This window comes from Chenopodium album, chromosome 8 (genome assembly GCF_948465745.1).
Source record: "Chenopodium album chromosome 8, dcCheAlbu1.1, whole genome shotgun sequence".
Taxonomy (NCBI): domain Eukaryota; kingdom Viridiplantae; phylum Streptophyta; class Magnoliopsida; order Caryophyllales; family Amaranthaceae; genus Chenopodium; species Chenopodium album.
Genome location: NC_137841.1, coordinates 27,483,661 through 27,504,889, shown reverse-complemented (window position 1 = coordinate 27,504,889; position 21,229 = coordinate 27,483,661). Strand labels below are relative to the sequence as shown.

The window sequence follows — 21,229 nt, the reverse complement described above, 5'->3', positions numbered from 1 at the left end:
GTTGAGTAATCCTCAAATTCAAGCTGCATTTTTTCAATGGTGTAGTAGTCAACCAAGACCAACAAATTTCAATAATATTCCACCAATATAACCAAATTTTCCTCATAATTCCCAATCCTATCAACAAGCTTTTGGTAATACCCCTTTTTTCCCTATATCAGAACATTTAACTCATAATATGAATCAATCTCCAATAGAGTTAAGTGGTGAACATGTTGAAGAATTAGCGGGAGCACAACATCTTGAAGAGATTGACAATGCTGAAGTCGAAATTGTTCCAGAAGTGCAACTCAATACATCTGCACAAAGGAAAAACCAAGCATGGAGTATCACCGAAGACAAAGCTCTTGTATCAGCCTATATAAATGCAGGAGGCGATGTGGAGAGGGGAACCAAGACCAAGAGAAGCGGGTTATGGGCAGAAATTCACAACCAGTACGAAAAGGCTAGAGCTGAAAATCTCAATGAGATTAAGGTAAGAAACGTTAAATCTTTGCAAAATCGATGGGATCACATAAATGAACATGTAAGTAAATGGGTTGACGCCTACAGTTATCATTTTCGAACTAAGGGTAGTGGTGAATGTGAGCAAAATTTGGAGAGATTCGCTCACATAGATTACAAAGCAACTAACAATAAGATGTTTTGTTATTTGCATTGTTTTGCAATTATGAGGAAATACCCCAAATGGGATCCCTCCTTGTCCAAAGTTCAGTCTGATATGTTACCGGGTGGTCAAGCATCTACAGATAGTGGGGGGAGCGGTAAAAGATCCCAACCCGATTCACAGTGTGAGGTTGGCGGAAGGGCTAAAAGACCTCTTGGCATAAAACAGACAAAGATGAAAGGTAAAGCATCAAGTACTTCATCAAGTGTAAATCTTGACTCTTTAAATACAAATTTTAATGACATGGGAGAGAAATTGGGTCAATTGGGAGAGCGACTACTTGCTCAGATGAGAGAACGAGATGAAGAACAAAAGGCCCGGGTAGAAGAAAAGAAAAGGCAGAAGGAGGAGGCCATGAAGTTCATAATGTTAGAAAGGTTAATGCAGAAGCCCGTTCTTGATGACAAGGAATTAGCAATGTATAACAAACTGAGAGACGAATTTAGTAGTAGGTTTTCGCTTTAATTTCATTTTAGTATTTGCAATGTTTGTATTTTAATTAAGTATTGTAAGGTACGCAAGTTATTTTTTTAAAAAATTGTTTGTGCTACTAGTAATGTTGATGTTTATGTAGTGTTGTTATTGTTGTTTATGTATTAAATTAATATTAGTGTATTTTAATTTGTTTTTAAAACTATGATGTCTCTTTTACCTTTTGACAAGACTCATGCATGCATTGGTAAAAAAATTGACCTTACAAAATTCTGCATGCATTGGTCATAATTCTCACCATACAATCCTTATCTTATCCATATCTTATGTGCACCAATTATGTTTTAACAAAATCTTATCTTCTGACCAACAATATCCTATTTTTGTCTATTTAAAGTACATGATTTCTATCTTCTAGTGTCACAAACAAACACACCAAAAATAAAACACCAAACACAATATGAGCTTAGATTCAATCTCTTCAAGTTCTTCAAGCTCTTCCTCCTCAAGTATAACTGATAAAATTTATGATCACATGGTCATGAATTTTATAAATGAGAGTCAACGTTTAGTTGCGATGCAAAATTCAGTGCTTAATTCATTACAACCTGAAAAGCAAAAACGTCCGAGAAAACGAAGGGTAACTGTGCCTAGAAATCGTGAAGCGGCTCACGACAATCTAGTTGCAGATTACTTTAGTAATCAACCGGTTTACAATGATACCGTATTTCGAAGGAGGTTTCGTATGAGGAGACCCCTGTTCCTTCGCATTGTGGACACATTAAGTGCAAGTAATCGCTATTTCCAACAACGTCCCGATGCTACCATGCGTCTTGGTGCTTCACCCCTTCAAAAATGCACCGCGGCTATACGTATGTTAGCTTATGGTTGTTCAGCTGATCAAGTAGATGAATATCTAAAGCTTGGTGAAAGTACTGCTAGAGAATGTCTTTCACAATTTGTCGATGGAGTTATTGCTCAGTTTGCAATTGAGTACCTCCGCAAGCCAACAATGGAAGATATCCAGCGTCTTCTAAGAGAAGAGGAGGATAGAAACTTCCCCGACATGCTAGGAAGCATTGATTGCATGCATTGGGTATGGAAAAATTGTCCAGCTGGATGGAAAGGAATGTATCAAGGCCGATCTAAAACGGCCACTGTTATCTTGGAAGCGGTTGCATCTAGGGATTTATGGATTTGGCACGCCTTCTTTGGGACTCCTGGGTCGTGCAACGATATTAATGTACTACAACGTTCTCCTGTGTTTGATGATATAATAAATAATCGTGCTCCACAAGTTCTGTTCACAATTAATGGAAACACTTACACAAAAGGATACTATCTCACCGATGGGATTTATCCAAAGTGGTCGACATTTATAGATGCGGTTACTGCCCCTCAAACAGCTAAGGATACGTTATTTACTGAACGTCAAGAGAGTGCGAGAAAGGATGTTGAGCGTGCTTTTGGTGTGTTACAAGCTCATTTCGCAATAATCAGGAAGCCTGCTTTGGCATGGAGTGTAGATCTGTTGTGGAAAATTATGATGACTTGCATCATTATCCACAACATGATTGTTGAAGACGAGCGTGATACATATTTAAATTATAAGGATCCACTCGAGTTTGCCGATGAACAGCCTGAGAATATGTCGGGGTCGTCCTCAACTAGGAATGCAACAACATTCACCGTAACTCCCGGACAGTATGATCCAGATAATTTCGGTAGATTGATAGCTTCGAGAGGGGAAATTCGTGATAGAGACGTCCATATGGCTTTGAAGAACGACTTGATCGAGCATTTATGGGCACAGTCTATGAGGTCCGATGAAAATTAAACATTTCAGTTATTTTAAACTTATGTTTGTTATTTTCTTTGCTATTTTTATCAACGTAATTCATGTTTTTTTTTATTCGTGTCGTTTAATCAATGTATTTCATGTTTTTAATCAATGAATTTTATGTTTTTGAATTCGTCTCGTTTAATTAATGTGTCGGTTAATAGAACGATCTATTATTAATTATTATTAACAACATTTTCAACAATAATAATAATTAAGTATATTAATAAATATATGTAATTTGAAAAAGGAATAAATGGTGGGGTATATGTAAGTAGGAGAGAGAAAGTGGGAAATGATACTCATTGATGTTGGAAATTTTGAAGGGAAAGGATGAGTAAAAGGATGGAAATAGTGGGAAGTGATGTGGAGGAAAGAGAAAGTGATGTGTCAAGTGTAGGAAAGGAGAGAGAAACCGGGAAAGGATATAAGTATCCCCAACACTAATGATGCTCTAAGAAAACCCTTAAGCATCCTTTCAGCAGCTTCCATTGTTATTGTTTGGTGCTAGAAGCCCATATGCATTCCATTAGTCATCGACGATTTCTGTATGCATATACGATAATCCTTTTCTTTAAGTTACTTCATTTGTTCAGCTCTTCATCTACTCTCCATTCCAAACTCCGCGTAATGACAAGCCTGACATAAATTCTACTGCGATCATTATCCACACATGTAGGAAGAGCAATAGAATGAAGTCCATTTCAGATACAACAATGTAAAATGATTCTGAAAACAATCTGTAATAACAAAAACGACTGCATCATAATATTTACTATTGTATATATATACATCAACACTGATCCAACTAAATCATCGACGGAATATAAAAAATACATTTACAAGTATTACAACTCGATCATCAAACCGGCAATTCTTACATTCCACTCTTGACTTTGATTTTTTTTTTTTTTTTGAATAGCCCACTCTTGACTTGATTGTATATTAACACTTAGATAAGAAAGTGATGATGATCAACACTACAACAACGGTTATATCATCGTCCTCTCATAATACACGCAATTCATTTTTATTTTTTTATTTTTTTATTTTTTTGCTTGTTCAAGTCGACTCCAACTTTAAGCGTTAGTAGTATAAAAAAGTAGGAGAGGAGAGAGAAACTCAACTCAACTCAACTCTGAAAACTTTGAGAGCGAAATACAGGTGACGTTGGCGTGCTTAGGTTGCTTAGGGTTTCGATTTTTACTCCGATTTCTTCATGAAATTGAAACCCTAAGTTTAATCTCATCATGGATTACTCTAATTCTGCCCAATTTGATATCTTTCATATCTACCGGCAATTCTGCGGTAATTTCAATTTCATAAAATCATTTTTTTTTTTTTGATTTTTTGATTTTCTGGAATTTATGCTGTTCTTTGTCGATTTTCTTGTTGCTGATGATTGGGGTTTTTCTTGATGATTGTTTATGTTTGCCATTATTTTGATGTTGATTTTATTGAGATGATTAATTCTGCTTAATTTGCTGATTGTTGGTTTGATTATTGATTTTTCTTTTTTAAAGAATTTTGGGCTGATTATCGTTTCTTGAATGTTGCTGAATTTGTTTGCTCATCATGGAGGGTGAATTGGTGAATATCTGATTGTTTGGAAAATTGATTGGTTGAGTTAATCTTTTTGTCAAATGACATTCATTGGTTTTGTATTTTAAGATTCGCGGCATTTCTGAATCGTTAATCGATCAGAGTGAAGTGTTCAAGAGTTTTTTTTTTTTTGAAACCAAAATTACATAGGAATTGAGGGAAGTTAAAAGTATTATTTTTTATATTCTTATAACGTTCCAAGAACTCTTCCGTAGTAGTTATTGATGGATTAGTGAAATCTGTCCGAATCTCTTGGTGCGATATACTAATTATCAACCAAGAGATTAAGTTATTGATGGATTAGTGGAATCTTCTGTAGTAGTTGTCGATGGATTAGTGAAATCTCTCCAAATCTCTTGGTGCGTTATACTAATTATCAACCAAGAGATTAAGTTATATAATATGTTACCTTCAAAATTAGTACACAAACCACAATGCTGCCATGAAGCTAGCCCACTTGATTGACCAAAGTATATCACTGGTTCTTTCTCTAGTGTGTAGTAGAATTTGGCATAAAAACAATTCAATACGGTATTTCTGTTTCGAATGGAAGCTTTTTTTTGTCATGCGGGAGGGAATATTCTAATCAATGATGTTTACGTGGAGCTTTTATTATTACGGTGGGACAGCTGGGATTTTGGAGATAGTATGTGAACCTCAGAAAGGTTTAGTGGAATTTTGGACTGATTATCGTTTCTTGGATGTTGTTGAATTTGTTTGCTTATCATGGGGTTAATGGAGGGTGATTTAGTGAATATTTGATTGTTTGGGAAATTGATTAGTTGAGTTAATCTTTTTGTTAAAATGGCATTCATTGGTTTTGTCTTTTTAAATTCGCTGCAGTTCCGAATCGTTATTTGATCAGAGTGAATTGCTCAAGAGTGTTAGCATTACTTAGGAATTTAGGAAAGTTAAAAGTATTATCTTTTATATGCTTTTAACGTTCCAAGAACTCTTTAGAACTCTTCCATAATATAATTTATTATATACATCCGGGTGCACGCATACCCAACTAACTCAATGTTAGTTTTTGCTCTTCATTTGATGATTGAATGAAAAACAATCATCAGAATGTGAACAAAATACTCATGGGTGTACGCTGCGCCCGAGTGTATATAACAATCTCTCCTTCCATTATAGATATTGATAAATTAGTGAAATCTTCTGAATCTGTTGGTGGGCTACACTAATTATCAACCATCAACCAATAGATTTAGTTGATGATATGTTACCTTCAAAATTAGTACACAAACCACAATGCTGCCAAGAAGCTAGCCCACTCGATTGACCTAAGTAAATTACTGGTTCCTTTTTCTAGTGTGGTAGAATTTGGCATAAAAACAATTCAATACAGTATTCCTGTTTAGAATTGATTTTTTTTTTTTTTTTTTTCTCTCTCTTTTCTTTTCTCCTGCGGGAGGGGATATTCTAATTAATGATGTTTACGTGGAATTTTTATTATTACGGTGGGACAGCTGGGGTTTTGGAGATAGTATGTGAACCTAAGTTCGTGACAGCCAAATCCATCTTTATAGAATGTGCAATGTTATTTATTCATAAGGGTTCAAAGGTTATTTATTGCTTCCAGCTTTTATTATTATTAATATTAGCTTGTTTGTCAGATATCAGATCAGGAAATGTATATTCTTGCACTGAAGCGAGCAACATGTTAGATAATGATTTAGAAAAGGCCAAGAATATACGGGAGGCAACGTTCCATCTCTCAAAAATGGTGGAATCAAGCATGATTATGAGGTATATCTTACAGAGTCTTTAATCAATAATATGGAATAAAGTTGACTGAAAACATCCTTGCCCAAGCATGATTTGAACAAAAAAGATTATGAATTCTGTAAATTTAAAATGTGGATGCATTGTGTTGCATTTCTCTGTTAATAATATCTTACTCAGTTTTTACTGGTTAATCGTTTTTAAATTAGTCATGAGCCAATATTTGTAACTTTTTTTTGTTTTAAATTAATTTCTCAAGTAAATATCTGAATATATGCTTTTGCTGGCTTTTACCTTTGAGTTAGATGTTAATATTTGAGTCCTTGTAAAATCATTCCACTACTTCATTTAATATTTCTTTAGCTGAATTGTGAAGGCCACTAATATGCTGAGTTTAGGAAAGAAATTGACGGTTGTCGAGTACCAGGGTGTACACTTGTTTTGTTTTTTTGTATTTTTTTTGGAAAAAAAATATAAAAGATGTCATGTTCTTTCATCACTGCAAATTGCCTAGTTCAGATGAGATTATGAATCGGTCTATTTCAGTAGAGCCTGAATACCAATTTAAGTAGATTATTACTGATTTGGGTCAAGAAGTTGATTGAAATAGCCTTTTTGCATTGTAGCAGCGATGATCTAAATATACTCTTCTTTATTTTAGGGTTGGAACCACTTTAGAGGCATTGAAGTAATGTTGATCTTGATGTTGTGGATTAGATCATGGATTCGAGGGAATCATCTTAATTTTGTCGTTGGTCCTTTATGGTTGGGTGTTAGATAGTGTTAAGGGCTTGATATGTTTTCTCTTTGCCCCTCAGGGAGGGATCATGGATGATACCTTACAGTCGTCCTAATGGATAATCCTATCACAGAAATGATGCTGACATGCCAAATTTGTGTCTACCAAATAATTGGTTGAATATGAATGAATACTTCCACATGTTGAATTCTTGTCCAGTATTTTATCTATTTTCCTAGCGATACCAACAACGAAGGTTACAATGTTTCCAATGTGGGTCATTGGCTCAAGGAATGTATAAAAGTTGAATTTACTAATTGCTCTTTTGCTTCAACTAAGGTGAATTGGCTGCATTTCAATCAATTTGTTTTAAGTTCACTCAATGGTTTTGATTGCTTTTGTAATTCTGTTCACCCTAGTTAGTTATTCAATTATTTCCCTTATCGTGCTATAAACTTCTGCTGGCAGCTGTTCGATTTTGGCTGAATTATACAAGCTCATGTCCCGTTTAAATATAATGGTAAGATTTAATGTTTGCATTAAATACACCCCAAATCTTAAAGAAAAGAGCACTTTATTGTCGTAGGGATTGTTTTTATACCTGCATATGGTAATATATGTTTCTCTATTCTTTCTAGGGGGATTTTTCAGAATTTTCTAATTTCTATGATTTTGTATTCTTCATGTGTCGTGAAAGTGGTCAAAAGAACATCAGTAAGTACTTCTCCTGCTCCTTAGTTCCATATCATATTGTATTTCTGATGCCTTAACAGATAGAAGTATTCCTCATGGATTTTCTTCTGTTGTCTTTTAGCTGTAAGAAGGGCAATAGATGCATGGAAGTTAGTCCTTGCTGGAAGATTTAGGCTACTTGATCAGTGGTGTGACTTTGTTGAGGTAGGATGATCTTGCTTTGACATTTTCGAATTCTAGATGTATAGATCATTCTCATCTTTAAGTCCAGTAGTCATTTTTGAGGTCTGTTATTCTGTGTGTCAGATTTACTGTGGTCTTGTGATGTCTAATGGAAGCTTATTCACTGTTGTCTGTGTATATACTTAATAACTTTTGTTGTTAGTTGTTTAATTTGCTTGTCATTGTTGAAGATCTGCCATGAAAAGAGCATGGATCTATGTAAATCAATGTACATTCTAGTATTTTACCTCCTGCTAAGCTTATTTATCTTGGGTCTTGATTTTCTAATTTCTATTGGCATGAAAGTTGTGGATTTCATTTTATGTACTCATGTTAAATGGGTAATCTCAGAAGAACCAGAAGCACAATCTCTCTGAAGATACCTGGCGTCAAGTTTTGGCTTTCAGCCGGTGTGTACATGAAGATCTGGAAGGGTATGATCCTGAAGGTAGTGGTTTCCGGAATTCCTTATTTAGCTTAGCTTGATTTCATTATGTTCAGTTTTTGAAGCATTATCAGGAAGAATTTAATGGGGTTTTGTCTTTTGATGAGGCTGAGATTGTTAAAGTACTTTGTGTGGTGGACTTTACGAGTTTACGTAGTTGTGTATTATCCTACATTGTGTTACACATTCTATGTTTTAAAAATAAGTAATTCTGTTTCTAGTTATTTTTCTACGTTTATTAAAATTTAGATAAGATCCAAAGGGGTTCTTTTAGTTGTGTGAGATTGCAATCTTGGAGGCTTGTGAGGCTGTGATGGATTTACTGAAGCTGATACTCAATGGTCTTTTGTTCAGTTGATGGCTTCACACTTATTCATATGCAGATTAATGGTTTTGCAATGTAAATTGGTAGCCGATGGTATTTGTATATGCTAGAAGTTTAATCTTTGAGTTGATATAGCTTCATATTTAGTGTTAAAGTATGATGATTTGTGACATTTAGTGTTATGGAAGTATGAACTACGAATGACTTGTTTAGTAATCAAGCAAATCTAATCACTAAGTTAGACAATACTTCTATATATGAAGAGAAGTTCTTCTCAATTGAGTTAGGATCTATTATGGGAATATTTCCGTGTTTAAATCTTATTTCTTAGATACCTTGTCCCAAATCATATGCCTAATTTTAAATTTATTGATTCACATCCGTTTCTTTTTAGCTGCAACAAATTGATTGATTCACATATTTAATCCCACATTTATTTATTCACAACAATATACTACCTCCGTTTCTTTTTAGTTGCAACAAAGGCGTATTATTTGTAAGACAAAAAAAATAATCTTTTGTTGCAATAAAAAGAAACGGAGGTAGTATTCTAGAACTTAAAAGCAAGGAATACACACTGGTTGACCCAAAAACTATATCAGAGTGAGAGGTTTATTTGATTTAAGCTATGAATGGAGGCGCTTCTTGAGCTCAGATTCTAGCGCACTGAATGATTCTCTCTATTAATGGTGGGAGAAATAACATATTATTCGGGTAGGAAGATTGCTGGAGGAATTTTACAGGTTTTGTTGAATGAAATTATTCTATGAAAGTAGTCAATCAAGGATGCAAAGTCTGTTTCCATTACTTACTCTACATAGAAATGACTAGGATTAATTAGAAAACAGTCGAGGCTAGAACAGTCTTATATTATTAGTTGGCTTTTCGTTTTCTATTTTGTTTGATAACTCTTGTTCATCAACATTAATAATTCGTATTTTTCAGAAATAAAGTTATATTTCAAAATAACTCTCTCGGCTAATTTATTTTCAGGTGCTTGGCCTACATTGATCGATGACTTTGTTGAGCACATGTACAGGTTTGATATCTATCTCAATATTTACTTTGTGATTCGTAAATGTGTTCTTTCATTCATTTTGTAAGTATGAAACAGTCACTTATATTATGTCAATTATGTGCTATTTGGGGGCGTATTGATACTGGTGAAGGAGCTGGAGTTGCTATTGACTCCCACAAAGTTGGCTGGTACTCTGGTAGTACCGTAGTAGGTTTTGGTGTTATCAGTCTTGTAATTATACCATACAGCGCTGAATTATTTTTCCTCGTCTAAGACATTATGTCCCCCACACAACCCCAAACGTACTGTATTCTGTTTTTCATGATATCACTAGATTTATAGAGTTATGATGTGTTTTTATTCAGCTATTACAAACCAGTTGAACCTAGATGGCTAGATCGAAAGGAATCCCATTCTAAAGAAATACTTTCTTTTGCCTTTATTAAACTTCAAAGTTGGAATTGACTCAAAGATTAAGAATAATAAATAGAATAGAGAAATGAATATGGGTATAGTGAATATAAAAATTAAATTTACGTGCCGAAAAACGGAGAATTCTTGGACAAGATGGTGTAGATTTTATATTTTCCTATTTTGAAATGTAAGTCACGTTACAAAATTTTTCTTTCTTTCCTTTTTTTTCTCCCTTAAAAATATTCTAAGTAATCATACAGTACCACAATGTAACATTGGTCGGTCAATTTATGAAATCATTGAAGGTTGCAGGCTATTTTTTATTAGGAAAAATTGACATTTGCTACCGGCGAAAGTACCTTATGTTACATTTGCTACCCCTTTAATTTTTTTTTTTTTTTTTGCTACCACCCAAATCCCTAAAATATTTATTTCACTACCAAGTGGTTACACAGTTACTATTTTCGTTAGTAGGGTTTAGCCATCGTTTCTACCACCTTGCAGCCACCCCTCCACCTCACTGCCACCCTTCCCCTCAACTGCCACCCACCCCCTCCCCCTTCCGGCGCCGGCGCGAACCCACCCCCTCTCTTTCCACCCTACGCAGCCCCCCACCACCCGACCCCCTACGCAGTCCCCCACCCCCTACGCAGCCCCGAACCAAAACCACCTCCTCCCCCACCGGAAACCGCCCCCAGCTCCGTTCCCCCACCGAAATCGACCCCAGCCCCGTTCCCCCACCGAAATCGACCCCCTCCCCTTCCCCCTACCCTTTTCGGCCTTCCCTAACCCTAAACCACCACCCCAAAACCACCATAAGCGAAACCCTAAATTCATTTTGGGTGGTTTTGGGGAGGTGGTTTAGTGTTAGGGAAGTCCGAAAAGGTTAGGGGGAAGGGGAGGGGAGTCAATTTCGGTGGGGGAACGGGGCTGGGGGGCGGATTTCGGTGGGGGGAAGGGGGAAAGGGGGTGGTTTTGGTTCGAGGTGGGGGTCGGGGCTGCGTAGGGGTGGGGGAAAGGGAAAGGGGGTTGCGTAGGGTGGGGGAAAGTGAAGGGGTGGATTCGCACCGGCCGCCGACAAAGGGGAGGGGGAAGGGGTGGCAGCTGAGGGGAGGGGGTGGCTGGGTTAATTTTTTAATTTTTTTTTTTTGGAATAAACTTAACGGAACCTTAACGGATTCCGTTAAGTGGTAGTGAAATTTTAACTATTTGATTTTAGGTGGTAGCAAAATAAAATAAAATATTAAACGGGTAGCAAATGTAACACAAGGTACTTTCGCCGGTAGTAAATGTCAATTTTTCCTTTTTATTAGGTAGTACATATGGTGTGGCCAGTGGCCCACTTCACATACTTCCTCTGTTTCTATCTAGTTGTCGCGTTCAATTTAGGCACACATGTTAAGGAAATGAGAGAAAATGATGAAGCAAATGGGGTATACTAATAAATGCAAGGTATAACACTTACCCAAAATGGAAACATGTCAATTAAAAATAAACTTCCTTAAAAGGAATATGTGTAAACTTTAAAAAACGGAGGTAAGTTTTAAGGCAGTAAATTAAGTAATAGGGGTCACGATGATGAGCAAATGGTTTACCTTGATGTATGTGGGTTACTTAAATGGTAAAAAGGGTTATTAAATAGAGTCATTCTTTCATTTTTTTAAAACAAAAGAATAGGGGTTACTTGAATGAACAAATGGGGTTACTTATTCTTAAATTGTTTGATATTACTCGTATAATAAATTGGGTTACTTTTATGGACAAAATGAGTATACTCTTATGAATAAATGGGGTCACTCAATCAGTCATACATAAATGAAGATTACTCTTATAAACCAATGTGGCCATACGTATAGCTAGATACATACAAGGCTTACCGCATGGAAAATGTTTATGAGTTGTGCACTTGTGCTCCTCCCCCTTTTCTTCATTTCTACATTTTGAAGCCTGTTCTTACCCTTTATCTCATTACTGTTGGCCACTTTTGCTGCTTGTGACTGTTGTTCGTGCCTCTGAATTTATTGGATTCTGCGAGCATGATCAGATATGGTGACCATGCAGTGGCCCTGCAATCTTATTATTGTTCTACTTCCCACTTTTAGACGCCATTGTTTTCTTGCAACCTAAACTTGTCAATCGGCAAATTGGATATGTTAGTTCTAGACTGAGGATGGGTTTAGGGCATCATTTTTTCAATATGGTATTTATTGGAGTCTGTTTTGCCCGGTTAGGGCTTATCGTAATACCAAATGGTGCTTTGTTACAAATTGCTTTAAATCGTCATTTGATGAGATTAGCAAATAGTGAGGATTCTGCCTTGGGCCCTCATGTACTATTCTGCAGTCTTGCTTCCTTATCTTGATTACTAAACTTTTTGAGTAATTTCCAAACTATTGTTTGTGTATACTTAATAAAACTAAATTTGTCCCTTACGAATCCACCCCCCCCCCCCCCCCCCCCCCCACCTGGTGGTATGTTAGCATACCTTTTAAAAATCATCCAATAATATCCGCTGGTAAAGACAATTTAGAAAAATATGTTATCCCCCACAACCATTCCCTTCCTTTTTTTTTTATTTACTACCTCCGATTTTTATTAGTTGCAACTTTGGAGTATTATTTGTGAGATATAAAATATTCCAAAGTTGCAACTAATAAAAGTCGGAGATAGTATTATTATTTTATCATGAAAGATTTTTTGAAACATGAAAGCTGTTGTGAACCAGATGTATTCTAGATTTGTTTCTTTTTTTTTGGCGGATTTGAATTAGGAATGTCGTGTGAAGATATAAGAAAAGGATACTAAAGTGAATTTAGAAGGTGAAGGATGAGAATTTTGAGAAAATTGAGTGCATAGGGGGACCACAAAACCAATACCTGGCTAGCTAATGGCTAGGTTTGCACAAAGGAGGTTGCCTAGATTTAGTTTGCCCAGTGTTGATGGATGAGCTGTACCAATGGCCAGAATACCCCTTGTTATATCTTTTCTTGATATAAGTTTATATTTTGATGCAATTAATTACTCTATATGTTTTTTTAGCTGACATTTGCACTTGAATAGGAATGTTTGAGAATTTCAAAGAGGGCAATTTGAATGGAATAGGTTAATTTACAGCAGGAAAGTTTATTCGTTCAGGGTACCGCCAAAAAGTTGCTTAGAGTAGGAGCTTACCTAATCTATGATGATAAATGCTTTCTCGGGCCTTGTTCTTAGTCTTCTCACATTGAATTTTCTAAGTTCAGCAAAAATAAGCAAGACTATTAAAGGTAAACTTAGATATATTTTAGAAGTTCAGATCAAAGCTACCAGTGTCATTCCAAACCAAAAATGGTCAAATAAGATCTTCAGGTGAAATGAAGCTTTAATTAGAAGAATCATGATCGAATTTATCTACTATGCCATTTTTAGTATATTCTTGGTGTACCATTCTATGGGTTTTCTTTGACTTATCTTTAATACCCATTATAGGGAGACTGGTTCATATAGCTCTTTTGACTCTTTTTTGTTGCTTATAATATCATTCAAAACTTTTTTTCCTCCTGTATATTTTTGCTCACCTTTACCCATTAAATGCTGTGTAGAATTACTGGATCCAATAGCCGCACCCGTCACAACATCACCTGTGATTGTGATGATCCTGAGGGCAAATCATCCATGTTCGAAGAGCCACTTCCAGGTATAAATGCATTTGCAATCAGTATAAATTAGTAATGTAATAGCCAAGAGCCCCCCCCCCCCCCCCTCCGCTCCCCAAACCTAATTCCTCTCTCTCTCTCTCTTGTATTTATGGCAGTCACTATTAATTTTTTATATTCCCTTTGTAGCTTAATCTCAATGCATTATTAATTGCTTGTGTTGCAGGATTAAAGAACTTGCCTGGTTTGAAGAGGAAATTCCGGCTGGACTTAATGGAAACTGATTTGGATATCAACTCCCTACCTGCAAAAATGAAAAATGCCAATATAAGCTGCAAGCGAAGGAAGCAGCCGCAGCCGCAGCAGCACCAGAGATGTGGAGACCATCCGACTGCAAATGCTTTAGATGAAGGGTTGCACACTGCTACAGTTAATCCATTGAGTTCGTCAAAATTTCTTCACACAGCTGAAGGCCGACTTTCAAAGGGCTTCTCTGCTCTTTTTTCATCTCCTGTGCAGAATCAGTAGCAGAGGGTATCATATACTTGAAGTACATAGTCATGATAGAGGAATGCCTTCATATATTTGTCATATTCATATTAACGAAACTAATGGCACTGGTACCGGCTATAGGTTTGTCTATGAGTTTTCTGGGATAGAATTTATTACCTTCACAATAGGCAAAATACTGAAATCTCTTAGTTTGCATTGTGGATAGTTTTATCTTTTCTAAATTTCAATTGGTGAACTTATGCAATTGGTGAAGGCCAGTGATAGCTCCCTGTTACTAGCAAGTCCCTCAGTTCCTCCCCAATGATGATCAAATATGCGGAGACATGGCCTGGTGAAGTAATTGCAATACCCTGCCTGCTGTATGTTTTTATCAGAATTATACATTATACTACATCTCTTACATATTATTCGCCTCAATGTTATGATGGCATGGAAATTCTTGAGCTCATATTCATCATTGAAGATTCACATGTGGTGTCAATGCAAGCTAGAAAATAGAGGTCCCTGAAGCACGAAGACTGCCTGCTTGCTCGCCGGCAATTGGTCTTCTGCACTGCTGACAATACCCTTGTGTATTTTTCTTTCTTGTTATTAGGTTTGAGTCAAAAAGTTGTTATTGTTCAGTCTTACAGTTAAGACTGGAGTTATATTGTAGTAAAATTTTTGGTGATGATAGTGAGTTTTTAGGGAAAATAGTGTACTTTATTCAATATGTTTTTTTATATTTTTTTTATAATCTCAAAGGATAAAACTAGGTGAGTAATCACCCTTTTGTATTAGTATTATTGCTTGTACATTAATTTTAGAGTTTTGCCTGAGGTAGTCCTTGAAATTCACTGCAGGCTGCATCATTTCGTGCATTTATTAGAAGCTTTATTTTTATTTTTTTATTTATTTATTTTTTAATTTTTTTTTTGACAAAAAGCAAACAATGATTTTCAGAAGTTGATCATCTATGTTTTGTTCACTTGTCAAGCGTTAATATGTAGATTGACTCTTAGTATCACTTTTACAATATACTAGCATATACTAATATACTATATTTTCTTTACTATTTGGACATAATAAAACATATACTTGTAGTCTTGTACTAAACTCCTGTTATGCTAGCTACTACTACCAATTTCTTTATGCTATATTCTTTATGCTTATGTTGTTTGGGTTTTTGTTATCTTGTTTGCCTTTCATATTACTTGGGGTTATATTTTTTTGTATTTAATCTTTATGTTCTCAGGGGGGTTATGTGTTAAATTGAGTGTAATTTAAAATGAATGCAAGATGTTATGATCAAAATAGATGTTTTTTTTGGTGGAAACGAGGGGCAAGCCCCAAAAAACAAGACAAACTAGCAAGCTAAGAAAAAAAAAAAACAGAACAAACGAAACTAAACAAACAAAACGAATAAAAAAACTAAGTACTAGGCCCTGACACTTTCCTCGGAAAGGCCACTCCCCTCAAGTCCTCTAATAAAACGACACGAAGATCCTCCGGGACCGCCTCAAAGATGACAAATTTTTGCTCCATTCGAACCCCATAGTTGGTCAACCAATCAGCCGCTCTATTGGCTTCCCTGTAGCAATGACCGATCGTGACACTCCACCCATCTCTATCAATAAGGGCTTGGCACTTTCGGATAATATGTAAATAAGGAGAGTTCGTAGGAATCGGGTCTACTAACAAGCGAACCACCACTTCTGAATCTACCTTCACTTGCACACATCTATGTCCCCCATTCCAAGCAATAGCAAGACCTCTCATAACAGCAAGTAGTTCAGCCCGTGTACATGTGCAGGATCCGCATCTCATAGCAAAGACTTCACGAACTTCACCAGCATGATCACGTATAATGCCTCCCGCACCAGCCAAGCCCGGGTTACCCTTCGAAGCTCCATCGGTATTCAGTCTCACCCACCCAATCGGGGGAGCTTCCCAACTCACCAGCACTTCCTCTCTTTTTCTCTTACGCCCCCCTTTCTCTATCATGCGCTCATGCGCCTTCTTTATATCTCCTACTCTAGCTAAGATAAAGCAAGCCTGGTTTATAGGGATGTCTACCTCCCTCGAAAAACACCTAGCATTACGCCAACGCCAACGCCAAAACCACCAACAAGTTACCGCAAAAACTATATTCCAATCCTCCTTATCAAAATAGCTGGTGGTGCTCAGATTTTTCATAATCCAACTCTTCAAGGGTAAGCTGAAATCCGAATACTCTACCTTCACACCCAACTTACGCCACACCACCAAGGCAGCAGGGCACCTTCTCAAAATGTGATTGACATTTTCTTCAACATATCCACACACCAAGCATCTAGGATCCGTGGTGAGATGTCTTAAGAAACGAGCAGAATTTGTCATTAATCTCTCCCTACACGCTAGCCAGAAAAAGAACCTCATACGTTGAGGAACTTGAGTCTTCCAAATTATATGCCACGGCACTTTTTCTTCCTCAGAGTCCTCATCCTCGTGCCTCAAAATCTCCATAGCAGACTTCATGGTAAAACCACCTGAAGGAGATCCCGACCAGAAAATACTATCAGCTGCTTCCTCGTCTTCCACAAGTTCATGAGCATCAATGTTCAATAAAGTCTCACCAGGTAAGCAATCTGAGAATAATTCGAATTTCCACCCCCTTTGAGTATCTCACATGTCACTAACCTTATAATTAATAGTTTCAATGGGGGGGGGGGTCTCTTATCACCAATTCGATCAGAGGTTTCGGAGTACACCAAGCTTGCTGCCAGAATCTCGTTGCTTTCCCATTCCCAACTGCTGCACTTATCCCTTTTTTCAACACATCTATATTCTCTACGATCCCTTTCCAAACGTTAGAGGAGTCTTGTTTAGCTTTAAACATGTCAACATCACATCGGCCTCCACAATATTTATGCCGAATTACCCTCGACCATAGAGAGTTAGGTTCGGTGAGGACTCTCCAACCTAGTTTCGACATAAAAGCTGCGTTGGATTGGCGCATCGATCTCAATCCCAAACCCCCATTACTCTTAGGTCTAGCGATCTCCTCCCATGCTACAAGATGGACTCTCCTCTTTTCTTTCATGCTTCCCCATACAAAAGCTCTTGTCTTCTTATCAATGGCATCACATATGCCTTTAGGAACTCTAGCCGCTTGCATCGTATGAGTTGGGATCGAAGACAGACACGATTGGGCTAGAGTTGTTCGACCAGCCATGGAGAGGGCCTTCGACTGCCAACCACTTAATTTCGAATTCACCTTATCAACCAAGAATTGATAAGTGGCCTTAGTAACCCTGCCATTGATCGTGGGAACACCCAAGTATTTGCCGAAATCTTCAGTCATCTCCATCCCCAATTCATCACATACAACATCACGAATATCAAGGTTTGTGTTCGGGGAAAAATAGATACGTGACTTATCTACACTAACCTTGCTCCTCGATGCTTTACAAAAAAAATCCAAGCATTTTTTCATTACTCTCGCTTGGCTAACACTTGCTTCACAAAATAGAATTAAATCATCCGCAAATGCAAGGTTGGTAATTGGGGGCCCATCCTTACTAGCTTTAGCCGGTTTCCAACAACCAAATTGAGTCTCTCTTTCAATCAAGTGGGTCAAGCGCTCCATACATATCACATACAAATACGGAGACAACGGATCCCCTTGTCTAATTCCTCGCGAGGGAGAGAATTTAGGGGTAGGCTCACCATTCCAAAGCACACTTAATTTTGCAGACGAAATACACAACATCACAATTAGGGGTGTTCAAATCCGGGTACCCGGGTTTTCGGGTACCCGAAAACCCGGGTACCCGGAGTTTCGGGTACTTGTTAATTTGTCCCATGTCCCGACCCGAATATCTCGGGTACCCGGGTTCCGGGTACCCGAATTATTCGGGTCTGGGTATAGGGTACCCGGATCTTTTTTTTTTTTTTTTTTAAAGGTTTATTTATCTTTCTGAAAATTAATGTTTATTTCTCTTATACGTATACCAGTATAAAATATCTCGTATAATTATACTAGTATTTCTTGTAAAAAAAACAATATGCTGTATAAAATAAATTAAAAAAAAAACAAATAACAAAACAACTTTCTTATCAGTATAATATAATAAGAACAAGTTATACAACCCCAACAAAAACCCAATTTAAAGAGTACTATCACGTTATTACTATCAAATCCATGAATGACTATACTAATCCAGAATTCCAAACACAATTAAAAATAATTTAGTACTAATTAACTTGTAAAACACTAAAACCCACAATAAAATGGGTATACATATTCATCCCTAATTAATTAACAAACATACTTCATTATTAATATTGGAAACTTGTAATCTTCTTGTAGATCTGAGCATGAATGATGAAAGTGGAGCCGCCACCATATTGAAGCAAGCACATACACCACCGCACCTCCCCTTCGGTGTTGTAGTTGCGGTTGTTGTTACTTCGATTTGCAGAACGTTGTTGCGGTTGTTGTTGCTTCGATTCGCATAACAAAAATAGGGGCGGTGAGAGGCGGAGAAAGATAGGGGAGGAGAGAGAGAGGCGGAGAAAGATAAGGGAGGAGAGAGAGGGGGAGATGAAAGTGGCGTGAAAATTGAAAAGAGAGATCAGGAACCCTAAGTTAATAAACTAGTAAAATATAAATGGGCTGGGCTCATTTTGAAGGAGGGTTTTTTTTTTTTAAAAAAAAAAAAATTAAGTTATTATCGGGTAACGGGTACCCGATAATTAAAAAATTTGCCCCATGTCCCGACCCGGATAAGAGACAATCTTCTCGGGTCGGGTACCCGTCCCGGAAAAATAGATTTTTTCCCCGAATTTCCCATCGGGTACTTACCGGGTCATCGGGAAATCGGGTCGGGACAATCGGGTCGGGTTTTTTTGAACACCCCTAATCACAATATCCACCATCTGTTGGGGCAACCGCAACTCAAGTAATGACTCCCTAATAAATGACCACCGCAAACGATCGTAGGCTTTTTCAAAATCTATTTTCACCGCCATATAGCCTACTTTCCCTTGCTTTCTCCTCATGGAGTGCAACATCTCTTGCACAATAACAACATTATTCGAAATTTGGCGCTTAGGGACAAAAGAACACTGAGTTGGGGAAATTAACATGGGCAACAAAGGCTTAAGTCTATTAACAATCACTTTTGTCACAATTTTATAAGTTATATTACATAACCCGATTGGACGAAAATGATTAGCTCTTTCCGGAGCGTCCATCTTAGGAATCAAAACCAAGTAAGCATCATTTATTCCTTCAGGGAACGAACGACCCTCAAGGATATCCATAACCACCTTGATCAAATTTGGTTTTACAATCGACCAAACTTTTTGATAGAATAGCGGCTGAAACCCCCCTGGTGCCTTGTACAGGTCCATACTATTTAATGTTCCATAAATTTCACAAAAGGCGAAAGGGCGGGTTAAGGTTTCCCAATCCTCTGAAGAAAGACTAGGGAAGTAATCTTTTAGCAACTCAACGGGTGCATCAGTATGCTGCTCTTCAGTAAATAACGCTTCCCAGTAATCCAGAACCTCTTGTTGCACCTGATCAGTCAGCCAAACTCCATCCTTATTTTGAAGAGTTTCGATCCTGTTTCTCTTCCTACGAATAATTGTTGATAAGTGGAAATACCTCGTATTTCTATCTCCATCGCAAATAGCCGCAGCACGCGATTTTTGAAACCACAACTCTTCTTCCTGATCGAGCACCTGATTCATCTCTTTTTTGAGTTTTTCTTCTAATTTCAAGAGGTGTCGAGGACCCCCATTCGAAAGAGATTTTTGGATTCCTTCAAGCCTAGCCATCAGTTCTGCTTTTTTCCGAAAAATGTTGTGAAATATCTCCTTGTTCCAATCACTCAATTTTTCAGCAAAAATCTTTAAATAAGGAACCAACTCTTCCCTATCATTCCAGTTTCGAACAACAAATTCTTCAAACTTCTCATGAAGTAGCCAAGCTTCTTGAAATCTAAAAGGTTTTATAGCCGTAGGAATAGGAGCAAATCCAGAAGTACTCACCAAAATAGGACAATGATCAGAAGTGAACTTAGGGAGATTTCTAACTGCCCCTTCCGCAAATTTAAGCCTCCAATCCTCATTGACTAGACCACGATCCAACCTAGCCGACTTGAACATTTCAGGAGAAAGACCTTGAAACCAAGTGTGAGCCGGACCCGAACACCCCAAATCAATCAAATTATTATTGTTCACCCAGTCACAAAAGTTCTTGCACCTCTTTTGCATCTCAGAATTTCCAGCCCCCGACCTTTCAGACATAAACATAGTTTCGTTAAAATCACCCGCAAGTAACCATGGGCCACTATAAGAATTCTTGAGGTTTTCCGATTCTTTCCACAAATCTTTTCGGATGGTGCTATCAGGGCTAGCATAGATGGCCGAAAAGAGCCATGGATCTTCATCTTTCTTTGCAATCTGAACAGACACATGTTGAGTGCTATTGTCTAACACAGTGATATCAACAATTTCCTTTGTCCAGAACACCCAAATACCACTCGAAAATCCTTGGGCATCCACTCTCGTGTGTCCGGAAAAACCAATTTTTTCACAAACCTTTTGAGCTTGATCACCACTCAAGTGAGTTTCTACTAGTGCCAAAACAGTAGGATCATTAATACGAATTAGCTCCCTAATAGCAGCTAATTTATTTCCCACCCCTTGAACATTCCACACCATGATTTTAATTGACATATTAAACATCGGGAAGGTTGGGTGACGGTCAACAATATTCAAAGGAATATTAGGCAAAAGTCCTAGGAACGCTTCCATTAGCGCATCCATAGGACCCCTCGTTCGCAAGGGAATTTCCACCGTGACTAACATTTCCGGGGGGTTGTGTTGCGGTGGCAGGAACGTACTCCATTGAAGAGTTGCTCTGTTCGCCGTCGGGTGAACCTTGACTTGAGTTGGCCCCTCCATCTGATAATCTGCGAATG

General features: G+C 37.4%; 2 protein-coding genes across 3 annotated transcripts; one reads left to right on the top strand and one right to left on the bottom strand.

Moving 5' to 3' along the window:
- Window positions 1-3,989: 3,989 nt before the first annotated feature.
- Window positions 3,990-15,127, top strand: LOC145641795 (defective in cullin neddylation protein AAR3-like). Of its 2 annotated transcripts, none has more exons than XM_081692757.1 (9): window positions 3,990-4,247; window positions 6,164-6,296; window positions 7,480-7,531; window positions 7,650-7,725; window positions 7,826-7,908; window positions 8,281-8,374; window positions 9,690-9,735; window positions 13,710-13,804; window positions 13,990-15,127. In XM_081692757.1, exons 1-9 carry the CDS (start codon window positions 4,190-4,192, stop codon window positions 14,289-14,291), a joined length of 939 nt encoding a protein of 312 aa, XP_081548883.1. In that variant the 5' UTR covers window positions 3,990-4,189; the 3' UTR covers window positions 14,292-15,127. The 2 variants fall into 2 exon arrangements, with proteins under 2 accessions (XP_081548883.1, XP_081548882.1); XM_081692756.1 differs by having other exon boundaries at window positions 3,994-4,247; window positions 8,278-8,374.
- A 559-nt stretch (window positions 15,128-15,686) lies between these two features.
- Window positions 15,687-20,969, bottom strand: LOC145642870 (uncharacterized). Its single transcript, XM_081694033.1, has 3 exons — window positions 19,232-20,969; window positions 17,004-17,699; window positions 15,687-16,882 (listed from the first exon to the last, which is right to left on the bottom strand). Exons 1-3 carry the CDS (start codon window positions 20,967-20,969, stop codon window positions 15,687-15,689), a joined length of 3,630 nt encoding a protein of 1,209 aa, XP_081550159.1.
- Window positions 20,970-21,229: the final 260 nt, after the last annotated feature.